General features: G+C 39.9%; 1 protein-coding gene across 2 annotated transcripts in view; it reads left to right on the top strand.

Annotated features, from left to right (window-relative positions):
• The window catches only part of LAMA4 (laminin subunit alpha 4), a 113408-nt gene that overhangs the window by 68539 nt on the left and 23063 nt on the right, over positions 1–21806 (top strand). For both annotated transcript variants that reach the window (XM_074896177.1, XM_074896178.1), the window contains exons 18-26: positions 7307–7446; positions 8667–8840; positions 9904–10046; positions 10388–10550; positions 12657–12790; positions 13951–14122; positions 15930–16061; positions 17148–17290; positions 20705–20840. In XM_074896177.1, coding sequence (XP_074752278.1) covers positions 7307–7446; positions 8667–8840; positions 9904–10046; positions 10388–10550; positions 12657–12790; positions 13951–14122; positions 15930–16061; positions 17148–17290; positions 20705–20840 — 1337 coding nt within the window. The remainder of the gene's footprint in view (positions 1–7306; positions 7447–8666; positions 8841–9903; positions 10047–10387; positions 10551–12656; positions 12791–13950; positions 14123–15929; positions 16062–17147; positions 17291–20704; positions 20841–21806) is intronic.

The following is a 21806-nucleotide window of genomic DNA, read 5'->3' as shown; positions in this document are numbered from 1 at the left end:
GTCAGGGAATCTTCACAACATCCTGTTGTATTAATTGTTTGCATTGAATATTCATTGCATATAATCTTTTAGCATTTTACCTCAATGAAAACATTTCAAAAATTAGCAGTTGTCTAGAGACTTGACTATACTTTAAAACTTTTGGATACTTGGCCATTTCCAAAAATGACTTAAACACTTAAGGGCTGAAGTCTTATTGGCTTCTAAGTCATTTTTATCAGGGTACCAAGGTCATACTGAATGGTAGACAGCTTTTTTAAATACTTCTTACTATTATGATTGGTGGTTTAGTTATTTTTTTTTAACACTGGGAGGCATTTGAAAATAGGGCCCTTTTATCCTCAGTAGTACAGACATGAAGGAGAAATGGTCCCTGACTTGATAAGCTTGTAGTCTAAACAAAGGAGGCAAAGAGGATTAGGGAGGAAATACAATATTTAAGCAGGGTGATTGCTAGAAAGCTTGTAAACATCACATTAATTCCACTTTTATTATCAGAGATGAGTAGGAAGAGTAGAGTAAAAATGGGAAGATATGTTACGAAAAATTTAAGGTAAAAAAAAAGATAAAAACCTGAGGCAGGCTACAAAATTGAAATGAAGATGATAAGAAAGAGTGGAAAAAGAGGCAGGGAGAGTGAAGCTGAAATGAAGTGACTGGTGAAAGAAGGAAAAGAACAATTAGAAAAAGGAAGAATCAACCTAGAAGTTTCCTTTCCTATATTCAGATGTTTAAAATGCTGACAAGCACCACTATTTATTGCTCAGTGTATTCCTGGCTCTGCTCAGGAGGCTTACTCATCCCAAGATGTTCATGGCTAGAGAAGCTGGAAATCCAGAACAAGAAATCTCCTGCATATGTTTGATATTATATACCATCACCTGCAGCACTGTTCAGTGATGTCTTGCCTCCTCAAAGTGCCTTAGAGAAGGTCCATAGCTCCATTGACTCTATCTTCAGAAAGTCTGAATCTCAGATCTACTGCCCCAAATCCCTTCTCCTTCTGTCAGCAGCTTTGCAACTTAGGTGTCATTTTACTGCAAATGGTGTTATGAGTACCAAACCCAACATTGCTTCTAGTGCCTCAAAGCCACACTCTTGCCTCTAAACAGGGGAAACCAAAGAGTCATATAATTCCCAGAATTCAGTAATGAATAAGACCCTCACACTAATATTTTTGGTGAAGTGAGTGCTCCCAATAACTGGTATAAAAGATTCCTTCTGCAAGAAGAAATTCAGTATTATTTAATATCCCAACTTCTGGCTCCAGAACTGGAGGCAACTCACATGTCTCTGAGCTTTTCATCCAAAGAAAACACAGAGCCACTCCCTCTTGGAATGGGTCAACTCACTGCTAGTCACTGCACAGAACATCGTAAGGGTGTAGTTTATATAAGTAGTTGTATTGCACTGCTGTAAAATGTTTCTGATACCACAGAGCACAGTTTAGGCTGTGGGCTATGGGCTTCAACTCCCATTTAAGATAATGTAAATGTGGATATGACTGGCATCCAGGGAGGGAATGGTACGAGGAAAAACATCTAAGAGAAACAGTCTGCTACAGCTTACACACGAAGGTTTTTGTTTTTATTCACCTTTACACTTGATTTACATTTAACATTTACCAGTGCCAGCTTAGTAGATAGAGCAGCAACACAAACTGCATTTGGCTCTTCATGCTCAAAATGTCAGCAGACATTCAGGATTTAAAAAATCTGCTCATACTAGCTGTTATACTGGAAGAAATATCGCCAGTAGCATTTGAGACGCTCACTAAGAGTGGATAGGCCTAAGATGGCCCACTCTCCTAGCTGGTTATGTTCCCAAAAAGGCACGCATGGTACATGCACCACAAGTTGTAAAGAACAGTTCAGTTCCTATGTGATGTGCCTGGCAAAAATTTCTCTGTGACAGTGGGTTTGCAGGTAGGGAGTCACCTTGAAAGTATTGTGATCATATCAGAGTCCCTGGAGTGCCTACTGACCACAAACTGCCTGAGAGATGTTAATATGCAAACTATAACAAGGTGTGCCCTACTATCTTTGTGGAGACAGCTTTTCCATGACATTTTTGGTCTGAAGGCATTTATTTTTTTGTTTTAAGGCACAGTGATGTTTTTGCCAGAAAGATCAGGTGGAAGTAGCTGAGAAGATAGATCGGTGCTTCAAAGGAGGCTAGCATGGGTTGTGCTCTAGTCAGATGTGACTAGGATTCACAGCCTGGGAAGACAGATGTAGACATGCCAGGGACAGTGGAGTGTTCTCAGATCAGCTGTGTATGTTGTCAGGAGAAGTTGAACTGGCACGTGCAATGTCCATCAAAGTCCAAAAGAAAGTCACGAAAAATGTTCAGACAGGTGCCTGAATAATCAAAACACCTGACCATCAGGTCAATAAAACTACCATGGCAGCTGAAGCCTCCAAGCTGGCATGTCTGGATTGCCTTTGAATAAAGCTTGCACTTGATTTTTGAAAGGATGAGAGCATGTCTTGGCTGTGCAGCTTGTCTGAGAATACATCCTGTGTCACCACTGTGCAGGGAACTGGTGGGTTTCAGCAGAGAGGATGAAGCACAGTTTGCAAAGGGAAACATGGAAGGAGAAAGTGTCTGGAAGGTTACAGTCAAGGTATTTCCTCCTTGACAGTTTCCCTTGTATTCTTTTTTGTATTTTTTCACGGGGTAAGACTAGTTTTCTGTTTTCACTTTTACCCTTATCCCCAAGACTAAAATAAAAAATCAGTATTCTTCTGTGTTTAAGAATGCCATTATAAAGGACAAGAGGAAGAGATTTATGGTGAGATTTTATAATAGCACTAGTAGTAATAAATGTTAGTCTTGTGTTTTCATGTTACAGTTGTGTTTCAAGTTTAATACCTCAGATTTCAAATAGATGAAAAGACATTTTTTCAAGCTATCAGATGAGACACAATTCCAATTCAGTGGATGATTATTTAAGAATAAAAGGTGGTTGAAATTTGCTAAATCGCTTTCTGAGCTTGCAATTTTTTTACTTTAAGAATAACGTGGGCTTTTTTTCCAATGCAACTGAACATTAATTGCAAAAGACAGAGAAAACTTTCTGTAAATTTATTATTATGCTAGTTATTTTTTAAAGGAGAAATTTTAATGTATTCTGGAATTAATGTGTTGCCTAGAATTCATTTTAGTTCTTTGAGGATTTGCTAAAATAAAGGCATTTTAATGTACGGTAAGCCTTATCTAGAATATCTGGTTACTAACCCCCAGCACATAAGGTCTTAAGTTAAGGAACTTAATGGGAATAACTGGACAGTCTAGAGCTCTATATGGCCCACTGCTATACTGGACTTGGAAAGTAAAACACAATGAAAAAAGCCAAGTAGAGAGGGCAGGACTGTGGCAAAATATAGCTTTTCACTCTATTCAAAGAGAAGCAGGACTTGTAGGACTCCAGGGGATCTTCTCATATTCTGGGTTGCTCTGAATGAGATTGAGAGCTGCTTCAGTCTTTAGTCAGCACAGAACTGGAAGCACAGAAAAGTGATTGCAGACTACTCTTTCTTCTTTTCCTTCTATACACTCTCAGTATATCTGATTAGCTCCTCTACCTGTCTCTCTGCTATCTTCTCAGGCAAGAGTAAGAATTTGAGGGGAAGAAAATAAGAACAGGTGGACGCAAGTTGACAACCCCTAAAATGTAACTGCAAACACTACAATTCTGGTCTTAACATTTACAGTGAATCCATGTCATTAAAAATTATCTATGAATACTGGATCTTTCTTACATGCTTGTAGCTTGTGGCTAAAATCGCATTTCATTATGCTCAGCTAGTTGTACCTACATCTAATTAAAGATGAAAAATGATGTGATGTGTAAATATCCTTCAAAGGGCAGCCTGTCATTGGAATCTGATGTGATGAAACTGGATCATAATTAGGGGTAGTTATTTTTCTTTCTCAGTAATTTTTCTGTCTGCTTATCTTTCTGGGAAAGGAGTTCTCTCCCTTTGAACACAACAGAGCACCTGCATTTCTCTTTGATAACAATCCTACTTCCACATGTACCAGAAGGCACAGCAGTGAAAGACTGAATGTCCAGTACTCTGATTCTTTGGGAGAAATCTCGCAGTCACTTGCTGTTGTTCTTACGGGAAACTTTAACCTCCCAGATATCTGCTGGGAACACAACACAGAAGAGAGGGAACTATCCAGGAGGTTCCTGGAATATGTGGAGGATGACTTCCTCACACAGCTGGTGAGTGAGCCGACCAGGGAAGGTGCCCTCCTGGACCTGAACAGGGAAGAGTTTGTGTGGGAATTAAAGGTTGGAGGCTGTCTAGGGTACAGTGATCATGAGACGATTGAATTTTCAATCCTTGGAGAACTAAAGAGGGGTTAGTAAAACTGACACCTTAGACTTCTGGAGGGCAAACTTTGACCTGTTCAAAAGACTGATTAACAAAATCCCGTGGGAGGCTGCCTTGAAGGATATGGGAGTCCAGGAAGGCTGGACATACTTCAAGAGAGAAGCCTTAAAGGCACAAGAGCAGGCTGTTCCCATGTGCTCAAAAATAAGCAGGTGAGGAAGGAGACCAGCCTGGCTAAACAGGGACCTTTGGCTGGATCTCAAAAACAAAAGGAGAATCTATGACCTTGGGAAGAGGGGCCAGGTCTCTCATGAAGACTATAAGGATGTAGTGAAGTTATGCAGGGAGAACACCAGGAGAGCCAAAGCACAGCTAGAGCTCAACTTGGCTACAGCTGTTAAGGATAATAAAAAATGTTTTTATAAATTCGTTAACAGCAAAAGGAGGATTAGGGAAAATCTCCCTCCTTTATTGGATGCAGAGGGAAACATGGTAACTAAGGATGAGGAAAAGGCTGAGGTGCTCAACGCCTACTTTGCCTCAGTCTTTAGCAGTGGAACTGGCTGTTCCCTGGACACCAGCCTCATGAGCTGGGACATGGGGAGGGGGAGCAGAATGAGGTCAGCACAGTTGAAGAGGAGGTGGTCAGAGACCTGCTGCACCACTTGGATGCACACAAGTCTGTGGGACTGGATGGGTTACACCCAAGGGTGCTGAAAGAGTTGGCAGATGTGCTTGCCAAGCTGCTGTCCATGATTTACCTGAAATCATGGCTAACAGGGGAGGTCCCGATGGACTGGAGGGTGGCAGATGTGACACCCATCTACAAGAGAGGCAGAAAGGAGGATCCAGGAAACTATAGACCTGTCAGTCTGACCTCGATGTCAGGGAAGGTGATGGAGCAGGTCATCCCGGGTGCCATTAAAAGTCATATAATGGACAACCAGGGCGTCAGGCCTAGTCAGCATGGGTTTATGAAAGGCAGGTCCTGCCTGACAAACCTCATCTCCTTCTATGACAAAATGGCCTAACTATTGGACGAGAGAAAAGCTGTGGATATTATCTACCTGGATTATCGAAAAGCATTCGACACAGTTCCCCATAGGATTCTCATAGGAAAACTGGCTGCCCATGGCCTGGATGAGTGAAGGTTCTGCTGGGTCAAGCACTGGCTGGATGGACGGTCCCAGAGAGTGGTGGGTCAATGGAGCTAAATCCAGCTGGTGGCCAGTGGTGTTCCTCAGGGCTCGGTGTTGGGACCATTTCTGTTCAACATCTGTATTGATGATCTTGATAAGGACATAGAGGATATTATCAGTAAATTTGCAGATGACACCAAGTTAAGTGGGAGTGTCAATCTGCATGAGGATAGGGAGGCTCTACAGAGATACTTGGATAGATTGGATCAGTGGGCCAATGTTAACGGGATGAGCTTCAACAAAGCCTAGTGCCAGGTCCTGCACTTAGGCCACAACTCCCTGCATGGCTACAGGCTCGGGGAGGAGTGGCTGGAGAGCTGTCTGGAAGAGAAGGATCTGGGGGTTCTAATTGACAAGCAGCTGGACATGAGCCAGCAGTGTGCCCGGGTGGCCAAGAAAGCCAACGGCATCCTGGCTTGTGTTAGAAATAGTGTGACCAGCAGAAGTAGGGAGGTGATAGTCCCCCTGTACTCTGCACTGGTGAGGCCACACCTGGAGTATTGTGTCCAGTTTTGGGCACCTCGATATGAGAGAGATATCGAGGTGCTGGAGCAAGTGCAGAGGAGGGCAACGAAGCTGGTGAAGGGCCTGGAGAATAAATCCTATGAGGTGCGATTGAAGGAGCTGGGACTGTTCAGTTTGGAGAGAAGGAAGAGAAGGCTGAGGGGAGACCTCATCACTCTCTACAGCTACCTGAAAGGACATCATAGAGAGGTTGGTGCTGGTCTCTTCTCACAGGTGATTAATGACAGAACAAGGGGGAACGGCTTTAAGATCCAATGGGAGACGTTTAGACTGTACATTAGGAAAAAAAATCCACAGAAAGAGTGGTCAGAGAGTGGAATAGGCTGCCCAGGGAGGTGGTGGAGTCACCATCCCTGGATGTGTTTAAGGGTCATTTAGACGAGATGTTGGGGGATATGGTGTAGGGGAGAACTTTGTAGAGTAGGGTGATGGCTGGACTCGATGATCCCAAGGGTCTTTTCCAACCTGAATGATTCTATGATTCTATTCTATGATTCTATCCCTGGGAGATGTAGACAGGAAAGCTGAAGAAGTTACCGCTCTGAAGGGCTGGGGCAGGTAGCAATCACAGTTTATGTCAGCTGAGGCGTTCTACCATTGTACAGTACAGGCCTGTTAACACAGTCTGAAAGCAGCGGTGTTTCTGTTAGTAGAGTGGGCTGTGAATCATACACAGACACATCACCTGTGCAGCCATTGTTGCTGTCTGGGAGAGACACACATCTGAGAGCTGAGGAAAACAACCTAATCATCTTTCCTAAAATTAATTCGAACAGCTCATGAACCATAGCTCCTAGATGCACTTCCCAGGTCAGCCACAGATATACAGTGAGGGTGAGGTCCTGAACAAATAACCCTTCTGCTCCAGTTGCCATATCTGTAAAACTGGGCTTAGCATTTATTTGCCTTGAAGGAAGATGAAATGGTTAAAATTATTAACATTTGCAAAGCTCCTTGCAAAAAGTATTACAAAAGTACAACACCACAGTAGTACCTTGGAAATCCATGAAAAAGTAGTCTTCTTTGTGCAAACTCTTTCCAAAAACTTTTGCATTCTGATAAATAAATCACTACGCTTTATGAAATCACTGCCTCTCACACACCACAGCTAGGACTCGTTCTCAAAGCAGAAGATAGGTGAGTTTTAACCTAAGAGGGTAAGGAGGAATTTTCCTAGTGCAAAACCAGTGTTACAAAGAGGAAAAAAACAAGCTGTCTCTTCTTTTCTGACTGCAGTGAAGAAACTTACAGAAGTCTTCCCTCAACTCCTGGACAAACTGCGCAGAGTAGAACAGAAGGCACCAGCAAACAATATTTCTTCCAGCATTCAGCGGATCAGAGAGTTAATTGCTCAAACAAGGAGCGTAGCAAGCAAGGTAAAACTTTTGGATGGGACCTTTGGTTACTAGTGCTAATAATCAAATGCATCTTATGAGGACCTCCATTTTCTTGGGCCATGTTAGAAGCCCAAACCTTGACATTATCACCTCCCAACAACTGGATAAACAAAGTACAGTGGAAGCCATTAAAATCTTTACAGTTGCTATTTGCAAGCAATTAACATTACCATGGTATTCATGGTAGACTGCTGCTACTGCAGCAGCAACACTAATTAAGTAATTGGCACAGCGTTAAAGATGGCCACAATAACAAAATAATTTAAAGCTAAAACTAGTAGGTCATTACTCAGCTGGCAACATTAGTTACCAGCAATAGTAATTACAGCAATTTAATGCAAACTTTTCTGAGATGACAGTTTTTCGGGTTTTCTTAATTCATTTTCTGCAGGGTAAGAAATCTTTGGCTCACACATTTAATAGAGAAAAACACTTTCATTATCATACATAAATTATGAGGATTTTCCTGTAACAAGAACACCGAGGTCGAAAATTAAAACAGTATATTTTAATTCATTCCGAGAAATCAAAAACTAAATAAAAAATTATTGTATGTTCACAGTGCTGAAATATGCTGTCCACATACATTACTTCAAAAAAAGGAAAGGAAACATCACTTAGTATGTGCACAGTGTCTGATTCTTCTTTAAATGTATTTGTCATTCAGGCATATTGTACTTAAACTTGAAAACATTAGTTATGTTGAAGGCATTTGAACTAAAATGAACATGTTTTAAAATCTTATTAGCATCTCATATGTATCCCTGTAACTTCAGTAATATAACATGATTACTTGTGAACAGAAAACTGGTCATACTACTCCCAAAGCAAAGAAATTAATTATGGATAGAAGTTTTATAGCTACGCAAGAATTTCATTATGTGCCATACATAATAATGTAGCCCTGATTCAACTAAGGACACATCTATGTTCTACTGAAATTTGGTTTACTTTATGAATATCCTTAAACACAGTTTATTAGAGCTTTAATTAATTTTAAAAATAATTCTCTTCATCTTCTTTACAGCGTCTTCCAGAAATTATTGTTACAAACATACAATTTTGCATGGCCAATTTATAGGTGCCAGTTCCACTCTTGCAGTAAGCAAGGCTGCTGGCTAAGTATTCTTGCATGCTTACCTTAAGTAATGTCCTCAGGCAGCAATAATGTGTCTCACTTAGCATACTTGAAACTGCAGGTCCAAGTTTCTATGATGTTTGAAGGCCAATCAGCTGTTGAAGTCAATCCAAAGATCAATGTGGAGGAACTGAAATCTTTCACTTCCATGAGCTTGTACATAAAGTTTCAGAAAGACAACCCACAACTGGCAGCATCTCCAGACAGATTCATTTTGTACCTCGGAAACAAAAATGTAAGAGAAGAACCCAGTTACTTTTTAAATATATATATATATTTTTTAAATGAAATAGGTTTGAAGTTTATTTGCTGTTGGCTTTATCTCTCACTGTTTCTCCATGTTTCAAAATGAAAGGTGTCTACTATATGACTGTCATTGATTTTGGACAAGCAAAGAGCAAGTCTTCCTGAGACCTTACCCTTGAAACTTTGCATCCCAAACAATGAAGGATTCTCTCTAAGAAGCAAATTAGATTACCTATGCAGTGTGCTGCTATGATTGTCACTGCTGCAAGTCACACTTGCTATCTCCACTGCTGGTACTGAAGTGCTCTGAAGCAGTTAATATGTCACCCACCTGGCTTTTCAGGGCCATGTTTTAATCAGGTTTATGCTGCTGACAGTGTCAATTCCAAATCTCTGAGGTGACAGGCCCACAAGATAAGCAGGTTTCTTTGCCTGTGGCTTCTGCTGCTGTCGTACACTCTGTACATCACTACTTTGAAACACCTAGAAAGGTCATATACTCTCACCACCTTTAAGTGTTGTGAAATAATTGTTCTTTAAATTGTGGTTCCTAAAAGAAAAATATCACACCTCACAAGCCAGGTATAATCCTGGCAGGCTGTTACTTGGGAAGAGTTCAAAAGGCAGGCTTTTCTTTATAAGCTTTTCTAAGAAGAATGTCTACTGAATGTAAATTGTGAAAACCCTCTCGGCAGAATATTTAATCGCAGCATAATACCTAGGCTTTAGACAAATGTTTCTTCCTATTTCCTGCATATGACACTGCACGCTAAATACTGAGGAAAAATTTCCCATTGAACATGACCAATTTACGGTCAGAGACATCTCATTACCTTATATTTACCTCAGTCAAAATGGATATAAAGTAAAATATCAGATACTTTCTGTACAGTTTTATCTGGTGAAAGCAATCAATTAGAGAATGAAGCTTCTGTTTATTAGTTATATTTCAAGGTGCCATTTAATCTATCAAAGTCGACCTTTTACTCATGTTCTGCATTAAATCTCTCTCAATGTTGTAGCTCTGACATCCTTCTCCATTGGTGTTTTAGGCAAAAAATTACATCGGTCTTGCAATTAAAAATGACAACCTTGTGTACATTTATAATCTGGGGGGCCAAGATGTGGAGATACCTCTGGATGCCAAGCCTGTCAGCACCTGGCCTTCTTACTTCAGCATCATCAAAATTGAGAGGTAAAGTGATAATGTGCATTTCCCCAAAATCAAATAGTTAGTAGAAAAACCAACCAACCAAACAAACAGAAAAGGCTGGTCAGAACTGCTCATCAGGAATCTTCAGTGCCCAGTTCTACTCCTGCTGAAATAAATGGAAATTCTCTTTGCTTTTAGAGAGCCAGGACCCATGAGGCCACAGTGGGGGAGAGAAAGTGTATGTAGTTTCTCCCCTTCTTTTCCCCCAGAGTGCCAGCCTTCTAGTAAGGAAATAAAAACCCTTTCTGCAGTTGGAGCTTTGCTTGTTCTTTTTTAAGTCTAGCCAACATGAAGCTCACTTTTCTTACAATTCCCTTCTACAGGATTGGAAGACACGGCAAGATGTTTTTAACTGTGCCCAGTCTCAGCAGCACAGCTGAAGAAAAATTTATCAAAAAGGGAGAGGTTCTTGGTCCTGACTCTCTCTTGAATTTGGAACCTGAAAATACCGTTTTCTATGTTGGTGGAGTACCTCCAGACTTCAAGGTTGGTCAGATAAATAGTCTATATTAAAAATTAAAAAACGCAAACTTATCTTGCTGGGCTTCCCTTTAAACACAGAAATGGTTAATAAATAAAATGTCCTTATATAGTCATTTATCATCTTGAGACTCTATCTTCTAGCCAATGGGGAAAACTACTGTTCTCTTGAGCATAACATGTCATACAGTAAGATGATCAGATTCCTGTTAGCTGTCATTCAAGTTTTCTGAAAAAATGTAGTAAGAAGAAAAAAGCTTGCTAGATGTTAAGTAGTATGCATAGATTAAAGCCTATTAGCCCAGTTTAACTTTTTTTTCAATGCTGATGAGTTCTTGGTGCTTACAGTTTCACTTTTACAACTGTCACAAAAAAGAAAAGTAATGTATTGTTAATATTAGGACAGCGTGGGAAAACAGAAATATAGTGATTTGTTTGAACTTAAATTATCGTTGGCTTAAATCCAGCCTCACAACAGCATGAAGACTTGCCTGAGCAAAACATGTCTGAAGACCTAAGACAGTTGCTTCAGTCTAGTTCCTAGTAGTCAGCATGAATTAGCACCTCACTTACCTGCGTCTGTGAACATACCAGGTCCTCTTTTTGGATTTAGAAATTGTTATGAATGATCTTGGCTATCAAAATTGTATGGCTGAATGAAAATGCACTTAGAAAGACTTTAGAGAATGCTGAATTCTTTAAGCTAACTGTAGTAAGTGCTAAAAACATCCAACTACTGTTGCACAGACAGCCCTCCTAACAATCTAAAACTAAAGATTAACTCAATACGCTTACGTATTCCTGAGCATTTGCATTGCAGTGACTACCAGATATATGCCATGATTTGATTTTTAGATTACTGAGCCCTGGGTGAAAATTGCCTGGAAATAAGACTGAGGACTGAATAATAGTTGTACACACACACAAAAAAAAAAAAAAGTAATCCAGCAAATGAACCCTTCAGTTCTGTTCCAGAGCAGGGCAGAGGAAAAGGAAAAGGAAAAGAGAAAAAAGTGGAGGAAAATTGGAAGGGGAATAGGAAGAAGAGGATTCATGCAATTATTTGATAAGCATATGGGTCTCTTCTCCCTTAGGAATGGACACTTCATATTTTCATTTATTAACATACAGCCTTACTTGCTAAAAGCTTTTGCCTTTTCTTCCTTGTTACATACTTTATAAATATGAAATGTACCACTTAACCATTAAAAGTGTCATACTTAATATAATTTAGCAGAATAGTAGAAGAAACAAAAGAAAAAAAGGAAACAGGATCACTTACCACATGCATCTGTGCTGCAGATAAGAATCTCATTTTCTCTTACAGCTACACATATTCCACATTGCTATATTACCATTATTATATCGTAAGCAAAATGGAAATAATGAGAAGCCAAAGAAAAGTTATTGGCAGTGATCAGACTCCAGAGTACAAGAGGTGTTAATAATATCACACCTGTTCCACAGGGGAAAGTATTTTAATATTAGAAGAATGACTCGCTAGCTCTGTCAGTTTTATTCTTTTGTATTTTTTCCCCCACCAGTGTGGCTATTTAAATTCCATTTGCTGTGACCTCTATTAAAAGAAAGAGTTTCTATATCCTGATAACTGTTCAAAATAATACCTAGTGAGAATTAGCCACTGGTACAGATTTTAAATCCAATTCTCCTGGGTTTAAAGAGCCCTCTTATTTCTCTCTCTTTTGTCACAGAATGGAGTTATTTTTTGGGCAGTGAAGGATGTCTGTACATTAGATATGAATGACCTACTGAGAGAGTCAAATACACTGAACAAGATCTGTGATTAGTCAAATCTTAACCCTTTTCTCCTTTTCCAAGTGTGCTCCCCTCAAAACTAGAAAACTTTGTTTGCAGTTGCCTTACCTAGACTGTTGTTCTCACTGTGAGACCATTTATGTGAGACATTTTAACATACAGCACAATGGCCATAGCATGATAAGGACTGCAAAGACTATTCCAAGGTAGCATCATCCCATTTGGTTCAAAATATGAAGAGGACAGAGACAAAACTGACCCCAGGCACAAATGCTTTCGTGATATCCAAATAGAGTGTGATCTTTCTCCTTTTACTTTTCCTTGCCCTCTGCACAGCTCCCTCCAAGCTTAAACCTACCTGGTTTCATCGGCTGCCTGGAACTGGCTACCCTGAACGATGATGTGATCAGCCTATACAACTTCAAGCAGGTCTATAACATCGACACCACCACATCGCCACCTTGTGCCAGGTACGGGACAGTCCCACCGTCACTCTGCTACTCTGGTTTGTTGCAAGTGCCAGCCCCGGTGCTTCATTCCTGGTTTAGATTACAAACGTGAAGGTGATACTGAGTTGCCCAGAAGGAATGTGCCCACTTTTAACTCCTAGTTGCATCATCAAGATAAACTTACACACACACATATATATATATATATATATGGGAGCTGGACTCGATGGTCCTTAGGGGTCCCTCCCAATTTGAGATACTCTATGATTTGTCTCCATTAACTCTCCCCCAACCTTGCTTATGCATTCGAAAGAGAACTTGCTGTGTTAGCTGGGACATGGTCCAGGTTCCCTCCTTACCTCACTGCTTGCCTAGGACAGGACTGCTCCTAACTCAAATCCTGTTGCTGCAAGCAATACAGCCACAGCCAGATAGCTCCACTGGTAAACGTGAGTGCTGTCACACCGCCAGCTAGCAAAGCCAGCATGGAGATTATCTTTCTGCCTCACACTCTTAAACCAACAGAAATTCCTCGGATAAGCCCTTCACAAACTGGCAAATGAAGTCCCTAAAGTAAAAGTGAACATCAACCGCGGAGTTCGATTAGCACAGACATTTTGTGCATCCAACAGGCAGCAACAAAGAACCTGCAGCTCTCACTGGGAAAGAAATTCAGGAGGTGTTGGGACAGAGCGAATGGTTGCTTCTCACGCCATTCCCACAGGGAGTGCAAGCTCCTGCTCTCCAGGACAGTGCATGCAGGCTGCTCCTGCGCTCCCCAGAGGAGTCAGTACTCAGCTAAAGGCCTTGGAGATTTCCAACAGGTTTCTGCACAAACTGGGCAAGCTCTTAATATAAATGTATGTGTACCTTTATAATGAGAAAGTGTTGTGGGCCCAGCACTTTACAAGGATGAGCAAAGAATTTTCCTTTCCTCTACATACAACACAGGATAAAAGCACAATGTAATAATGAAGGAACTTTAAAAGCTACACATCATATTTCAGAAAAAAATCCCAGAAATAAACTGAAAAAAAAAAGTCAGCAGTCTCACCACTTCCAGGAAGAAGAAGCAGTTCAGAATTATTTCAAGAAAGTATTTCAATTGTAAAGGCCTTTAATTTTCCCCAGAATAAAATGTGGATGTGCCAAATATTGCTTCCCTCCTTGTTTTTTCACAGAAATAAGTTGGCTTTCACTCAGAGCCGGGCTGTGAGCTATTTCTTTGATGGCTCTGGCTATGCCTTGGCAAGAAACATTGAGAGAAGGGGAAGATTCAGCCAGGTAACTCGGTTTGACATAGAAGTTCGAACACCTACAGACAACGGATTGATCCTGCTGATGATTAATGGGGTGAGTACCACATCCTGCTGGTACCCTTTATCTGAGTACTACAGGTTCCCCAGTACTTACAATATCATGGAAAATCCAAAATGCTTATGTCCTTACATTTAACTTCTGGAAAGAGGAAATACTTTGTGTTCATCTGGAGCATATATACGTTAAGAGAGAATTGCAATGCACTCTGCAATGGCCCCAGGAAGTCAAGGCCCTGAGTTGGTTGGACTCTGCTCTCATCCAGAGACAGTCAGTACTTCAGAGTGGACATACCCTTCTGATGACACTTTGAGAGAGACACCAGTTAAATTCAGTAGTTACACCTTTATTTGCATGAGAATGCACAATCAAAGTGATAGGAAATTTCTGTGAAGTAACTCCTATAAAGCAGCCCCTTTGTTATAACTGTCTCAGGGTGTAGTAGAGGTAAATATTTATTTGTTACCGAAAACAGAAAGTAACCCAAATAATAAGGCTTGATCCAAATATCACCAGCTTTTCAGAAGTCTGAGGTTGATGCAAACTCTATGAGGATTTGAAGAAAGGAGACTCCACATGCAAATTTCTATGCCACCACTAACCTTCACTCTTAGGAGGTTTTGGATAAGCAACTGCTGTTAAGTTTAACAGCCTCTACTGCAGATCAGTCATTTTTCTTCCAAGCAAAAGTGCCCAGAGGTTTGTCAGAGATGTAGGCGCTTTGTGTGCTGCAGTGGAAACTGCAATCAAGATGGATGTTAGCTGTGGCAGACCATGCTCACAGCACTTTTGGAAAGACTGTGTAAGCCAGCCCATTATTCAGTTCTGCAAAGACAGCTCATAAATATTCTGAATGTAATCCCTGTTTCATTTTCAAATTTGAGCTGTTCAAGACAAACCCAAGCTGCAGTTTCCTTTAAAAGCGCTAGATTAAAACCTGCTTTCACTGCTTTAAGTAATAGCTTCTGAGGGTGGACTTATTTGTGTCAGAGACAGCAGTTCTTGGCCTGCAGTAGTTTTTTGAGAATTATTGTTCCCATGTTTCCATTAGGCATGGGAACAACAGCATGAACACTAAGAGAGAAGATGAACATTAGCATTAAAAGCATTAACCCAGATGCACAGTTGCTGTAACCTGTCCTTTCTAATTCTTTATGTTCAGATTTGGAACAAGACTAATTCTATGATACATATCTTCATTTCAAGCACTCTCTAAAGATTATCTAAAGTAGAGCTCCTGTTTATAAAGGTTAGGTCACCCAGCCACAGAACAGAAGTCAAGCCATAAAGCAGGAATACTCCGGAAATCCAGAAACCAAATACTGAATACACACTAGCTACTGCTCAGCCTTTGGTAAATACATCAGTGCTGATCAGAGCTGTGAAAACATATAATCCTGAGCTATTACAGGCACCATGACAGAAGCTGCTAATGCAGATATAACCATCCTAGCACAACATTGCTTTTACCAGTATAACATCTTTCATTTGGGGCATGTGATGTTACTTCAACAGTAAATAGATGTGTTTGCAAAGTATTTGAAATACTCTGCTGGTAAAGAATATTGACATTGTTGTATTACCAAATACTGTTTCTACTGAGAAACAGTTCACCAAGTCTTCAAATAAGTGCTGTTTATCAAACAATTATGTGTGCATGCGTACATATACACATATATTATGTATAAAATAGAAATCAAAAAACTGTGTTATAGTTTTGCAAATAAGAAGACCTTTTCACAGCATGCTTTTGCTGGCATGTCAGACACTCTCATAACATTCTTTTTTTCTAAATTGCTACCACAATCACAGGGCTTTTCTGACTGCTGTTTTGTTTGTACAGAGTATGTTCTTCAGTCTAGAGATGCACAATGGTTTCCTGTACCTTCGCTATGACTTTGGTTTCAGCACCGGCCCTGTGCTGCTAGAGGACTCCATGAAGAAGGCTCAGATTAACGACGCTAAGTTTCATGAGGTAGAGATGCAGTAACAATCAATCACAGTCATTTGACCAACTATCCCAGCAGCTCCAAAGCAGCAATAAATTGGAGGAACAAAGAGATGAGGGGCCAGGTGATGCAGTAGAGCAGGCACAGGAGTAGAGTGCATGTCTGTTTTGCATGTGAAAGAGCACATGCAAGTCCCACCACTGCTGAGCAGTGGAAAGGGAAGCTTCTCCCTTGAATCTCTCCTGAGACTCTCTCCTGGTAAATCAGTGCCTGTGGATAGATTCTGCATATTACCAGCCAAGGACAGGACAGTTCATGTAGGAGAAAAACTGCTATTAATTCAAAATGAAATTATATCCAGGACAACTATATCCTTCAAATATACAACGCTCCTCAACTAAAAACATGTCATTATGTTAACTTGACCACTTCAGGTTTTATGCACTGTATTACAAGAAATATTGCATTTCCCATTTCATTTGAAGGCAGAATTAATTTGGTAACAGTCTTTTATATATGCATAGTATTTTAGGGACTTTGGCAGATCTAAAATATCTACTTGTATTTGGTTTAAGAGAATTTGCTTTAAGCCAGTGCAACTGTGACTGTGACAGCAGCAAATCACGCTTAGTGGCTTGCTTCTCCTGCCATTTACTTGAGGTAAATTCAAAGTCTAATTCCTGATCTACAACTACAGCTACAGTTCTATTCAACCTGTTTAAGCAGAGCACAATTAAGACTTTTATACTTTGAAAATTATATAAGTTTTTTACAAAGTATGCTCTAGCATCTTGGATAAATCAAAAAAGCACTCTGAAGTTAATGGAGCTTATCTATTTGCTACAGTGTAGAATTTGACATGGGGTACTTTCATATGGATTTATTTATAAGTGAAATATGCTGGGTTTTCAGTCATCAGAGAAATCGTGACATCTGAATAAGCTCCCTACTAGTAATTGTTGTCAGCCTCTCATGATTTACAATTTTTCCTATAAATGGGAGGAACTTTTCAAACAAAAAGATATAAAGGTGTAATCAATTTTGCAGAATAACTATGACAACTTACAAAATATGACATTTTGGACATTTTAAGCACATGTTTTTCTTTTCAGATTTCTATTATATATCACAATTCTAAGAAGATGATCTTGGTAGTGGACAGGCGACATATAAAAAGTGTGGACAATGAAAGAACAGCAATGCCATTCACAGACATCTACATTGGAGGAGCGCCTGCTGAGATCTTGCACTCCAGGTTGGTTTACAACTGGAATTCAATCCTTATCTTCAAATAATCATCATATTTAAGTTATGTTGTACGACCTGTGTTGCTTACAATAAGACATTTTTCCCAGCCTCAACACCTTATGTAAAACAACTCCTCAGACACTCTTCTAAGTGTCTCTCAGAGTTCTGAAGTATCAAAGATTAGGCTTGATCCAGCACAGGTAAATTCTGCTGAAACTAGTCTAGTTTTAGGAAGGGTAACAGAAAATATTGTTTTCTTAAAACAAAAAGGCATTTTCAAAGAACACATGAATATATAGAAATGCTATTCCTCCTTGCTCTGCAAAAACTGATCTTTGTAAAATATAAGTGCACTAGTTCAAGGACCAAAACCCTCTACCAACCGTGCTTTCAAATCTAAAGATGATATTTTTCCTACTACACACTTCAGTTCTGATCCATCTCAGTTTGTCTCTAGACCCAAGACAGCTAGCTCTGTGTAGGCGTGGAAAGAAAAGAAAAAGTCTCATTTTCCCATCATACCATTTGACAGAAGCCAAATTTAATCTCAGCAGACTGTATAACCCTCATTTCCTGCAGTGGGAATCTGCCAGACCTGAGTCACGCTCTGGGAGAGAAGACTGGCTGCTTGAAGAAGGGTATGCTCTCCTGACAGATAATATTCATTCCCAGGGTCAGACAGCAAGGCCAGTATTTTCAGAAAGTTTCAGCTGCTGTTTCAAGTGTCACAACTGTTAACAGAAACACCAGTTCTCTTCAAAATATCCTCTACGTAAAAAAAAAAAAAAAAAAAAAAAAAAAAAAAGAGTAAGATAGCAAATGTTGCGCAATAATTTCTAAGAATTAGTAGTAAATCTTCTGAAACCTTATTTTGTTGTCAGGAGAGCCTGCTGAATTGATAAATAATGTCTGATGTATAAAATACTTACAGATTAAGCTTTTAAGATAGGGACAAACTTCACGTAAAGGAAAATGATGCCTTTCAATCCCATGTAATTATTTAAACACGCAAACAAAATGGTGGGCAAGGGAGAAACAGAATATATAATTTACCTGGCCTTTCAAATAGTTCTTTACAAAGGTCTGTCATAAGGGTCTATTAAGAAAACTAGTGGGGTGGAGAGCGGAAAGGCTGCAGTGGTTTAGAAAGCAGCTGGGAAAGAAAAAATAGGACATAGCAGTAACTCATAAATTTTCACAGTATAAAAAGTCTACAGCATATGCCCAAAGGATCTCTCTTAGGCCTGGTATTAAATACGTCAATGATCTAGAAAGGACAAAAGGATTGTGACAATTACTTCGGTTAATCAAGCCTAGAGAACACTGAAAAAGCCCAGAAGAACCTAGAAATCTAGACAATTGAGCAGCTCAATGGCAGATAAGACTTGTTCACAAATGAGGCTACAAGATGAATCACATTAATTATGTCTGCAGTTTTCTGAGTGAATTATGGCTATTCTGCAAAACACCTGGAAAATGCTTTCTAAGCAGAAAAAATAGCATATCAGTAAGTTACGTAAAAAAATATCCATAGGTATTGTAAAAATATGATCCATTATAATACTGAAAAATGTATACAAAAATTATTTAATCAGAGCTACACCTTTGATATTGTACTCAGCTTTAGTTCTCATGACAAGAGTAGACAGCAAAAAGTACAGTCCAAATGTGGTGACATCATTCCATTTTCATCAGGAGCATAAGTTGGTAGTAGAATTATATCATCTGCTGGTGATCTACTACTATCTCTCTATTACTACTGCTATCTACTATTGACATTTATGCTTCCTTTTTCTAGACAGACTTACATTTAACTGACATTGGGGGGCAGCAGCAGGGGGGGAAACTATCGTCTTAAATGAGAAGTCAAAGCAGTGTATTTTCATTCACTTCAACAGCACTTGCCTCTGTCAATTGCCTTTTTTCCCAAATAAATGAATCTGGAAATACCTCCCTATGCTTCTCCCACCTCAGGCATGGCATAAAGCACAAAGCTAAGGGAAGGTAGGAGCACTGGCTATGTATTTGTTAAGAAACAAACTCAGAAGCCTTTATTTAGGTTGAAGTTTATCCGCTATAGTTGCTGTTGCTCCTAGAAAATGTTGTCCAAATTGATGGCATTTAACAGAAAGGTGTATTTGTGGCATCCAGCCAGTCACATGGTCAATCAGAATAGATATTAAACTGGTTGACTGATATCCCACACTTTGATCCAAATCCCAGTGAGGATGGCAGAAGCCTTCCTGTTGATTTTGCCTTCCTGATGATTTAACTGAGGAGCAGATTAAGCCCCTACAGTGCTCCTCCTCTCACCTTATTCAGACACGTACATGAACATCTGTGCTACTTCAGCCGAGGGTCCATTTTTGCCAGTGTGAAAAAATAAGCATTTCCAGAGTCCATTCATCCATTGTGTTTCCAATGTCTACCTTACAATGAGATAACTCATAGACAACTAGCACAGAAGCAGATGTCGACACTGCCAGTATCATCTCATGTGAGGTGAGAAAAATCCCACTGCTAGGGTACATCCTATTGAAAGAACAAAGACCATTTACAGGTAGCCAGGTCAAAACTCCGGATTTCTTGTACACTCCTTCAGTGTATTTGTGCCCTAGTTATCTGCTGGACTGGTACCCAGTAGATCCCATGTCATTTCCTTGTCCTGTCACAGAGTCTCCATGATTTTGGGCAAATTACTTCTTCTTTGTGCACCTTGAGTATTGTGAGGATAAATTCAATTATATTCACCCTGTGCTGTAATGCTGTGATATCCTGGTGAGGGGTAGAGTTGAAAAACAGAGCAGTGACTAGGAGCAGTTGGGATACACTACAGGTCTATCTACCTCAAATCTGACATAAAAAGGATCCCAGAAGCCCACCTACTTTTACCTACATTTACAATTATGTAAACCCTCTCATCAACGAGCAGAATTTTCTCTTACTGCCCTGACCTTTGTTAGTATTATTTGTTAAGAAATAGAGATCCATTTCCTTCCAAAGGTGAGAAGGGAGCTGGCTAGTGAAAGCAAGACAGGAAAACTGAACCAGAACTTTTCTAAAGTGATAAAAGATGGAGATAGCAATCCATTGATTTTTACTGTAAGTGGATAGAAACACATTTTAGAACAAGTTTTTTCATTTCAGCAGCTATTTTTTATCTTTTTAAAGTTACTCTATATGGATCTCCTCTCTGAATTCTCATATATTTCTCCCCATAACATTTATTACAAGTGGTGCATCTTGACTTTTTAAAACACATAATGTGGTTAATTGGTGATTTTACATAAAGGTGCAGGAATTAGGCACTAGTGAGGCAAATGATGGAGGCTCTTACAATTTTATAAAGTACCTTGGCAACAAAAGTTCAGAAAGGCAAGGGCTATCTAACTGCAGCTTGTTTGGCATTGTTTTCCAACAGCATTAGCTCACATCTGGCAGGAAGTATTGGCTTTAAAGGCTGCATGAAGGGTTTCCAATTCCAAAAGAAGGATTTCAACTTGTTAGAAGAACCAGGAACCCTGGGAATCAGCTATGGGTGCCCAGAGGATTCACTGGTAAGCATAATATCCTTTGTGAGATAACAAATTTTTGTCAATGGATATAGCTGTGAACTTGAGTTTTACTCCAAACAATGGAAGGAAAGTCTTCAACCAAGGAAATGACAATGTACTCATTGACTGGCAGGGGTGGGAGGTGGGTGTGTGTGTGTTAAGTCTGCTGACATATTACCCAGTTTTCACCCTGAATTACAGCACAAGGTGTTTCACTTGATATTTTTGTCACATGTGAGATTGCAATGTGAAAGCTGGATCTGAAATAAATTGTGTGCTGTATTCTGAAGGGAAATATTCCAACACAATTTGTTTTTTCTTAAAGAAACAAGGAGAATTGTCCTCACATGCATCCTAATACAGATGTATGAAATGAAAAAGCAAGGTATTCACCCTTCAAACGAGTTCTTCCCTTAAGTCAGGCCAGTTCTTCCTCTGTGATTCACAAACCAACTGCCCCAACATTAACACTGAGAAAACTGCCATTTTGCTTCTGATCCTTTCCATGATTTATCCTTTGTCCATTACAGTGCAAGGCTGGTAAATCTAAACAGTGTTTGTGGTCTTTATCCTACAGCCATGTCTATCCAAAGCCATGCTGTGAACCTGTGAAGATGAAGGAGACCACCATTTGTAGAACTCATCACACAATCTCACCCTCTGTCAACAAGGAATCTAGATGCAATTTGTCCTACCTTGGATCCAGTTTTACTCCTGAGACTCAGAGGGTTATAGGCCGCCATGTCAAACAGCCTCCTGCCCCACCCCAGCACTCAGTGTCACACAGCTCAGACATGGTCTTGAGCCTCCTCTGCTTCTTGTCTTCATGATCACTAACATCAGCAGACTTAGAATGAGGCCAAGAATCCCAGGAAACAGAACAATTTGGCTTACACTGTCTAAAATGGCTACACAGTCTTAAGATTTTCACAGCATGAGAGGGAAAGCCTATATAAATTAGGTTAAGAC

This window comes from Athene noctua, chromosome 1 (assembly GCF_965140245.1).
Source record: "Athene noctua chromosome 1, bAthNoc1.hap1.1, whole genome shotgun sequence".
Lineage (NCBI taxonomy): Eukaryota > Metazoa > Chordata > Aves > Strigiformes > Strigidae > Athene > Athene noctua.
Note: the sequence above shows the minus strand (reverse complement) of the source record. Positions and strands in the feature narration are given on the sequence as shown.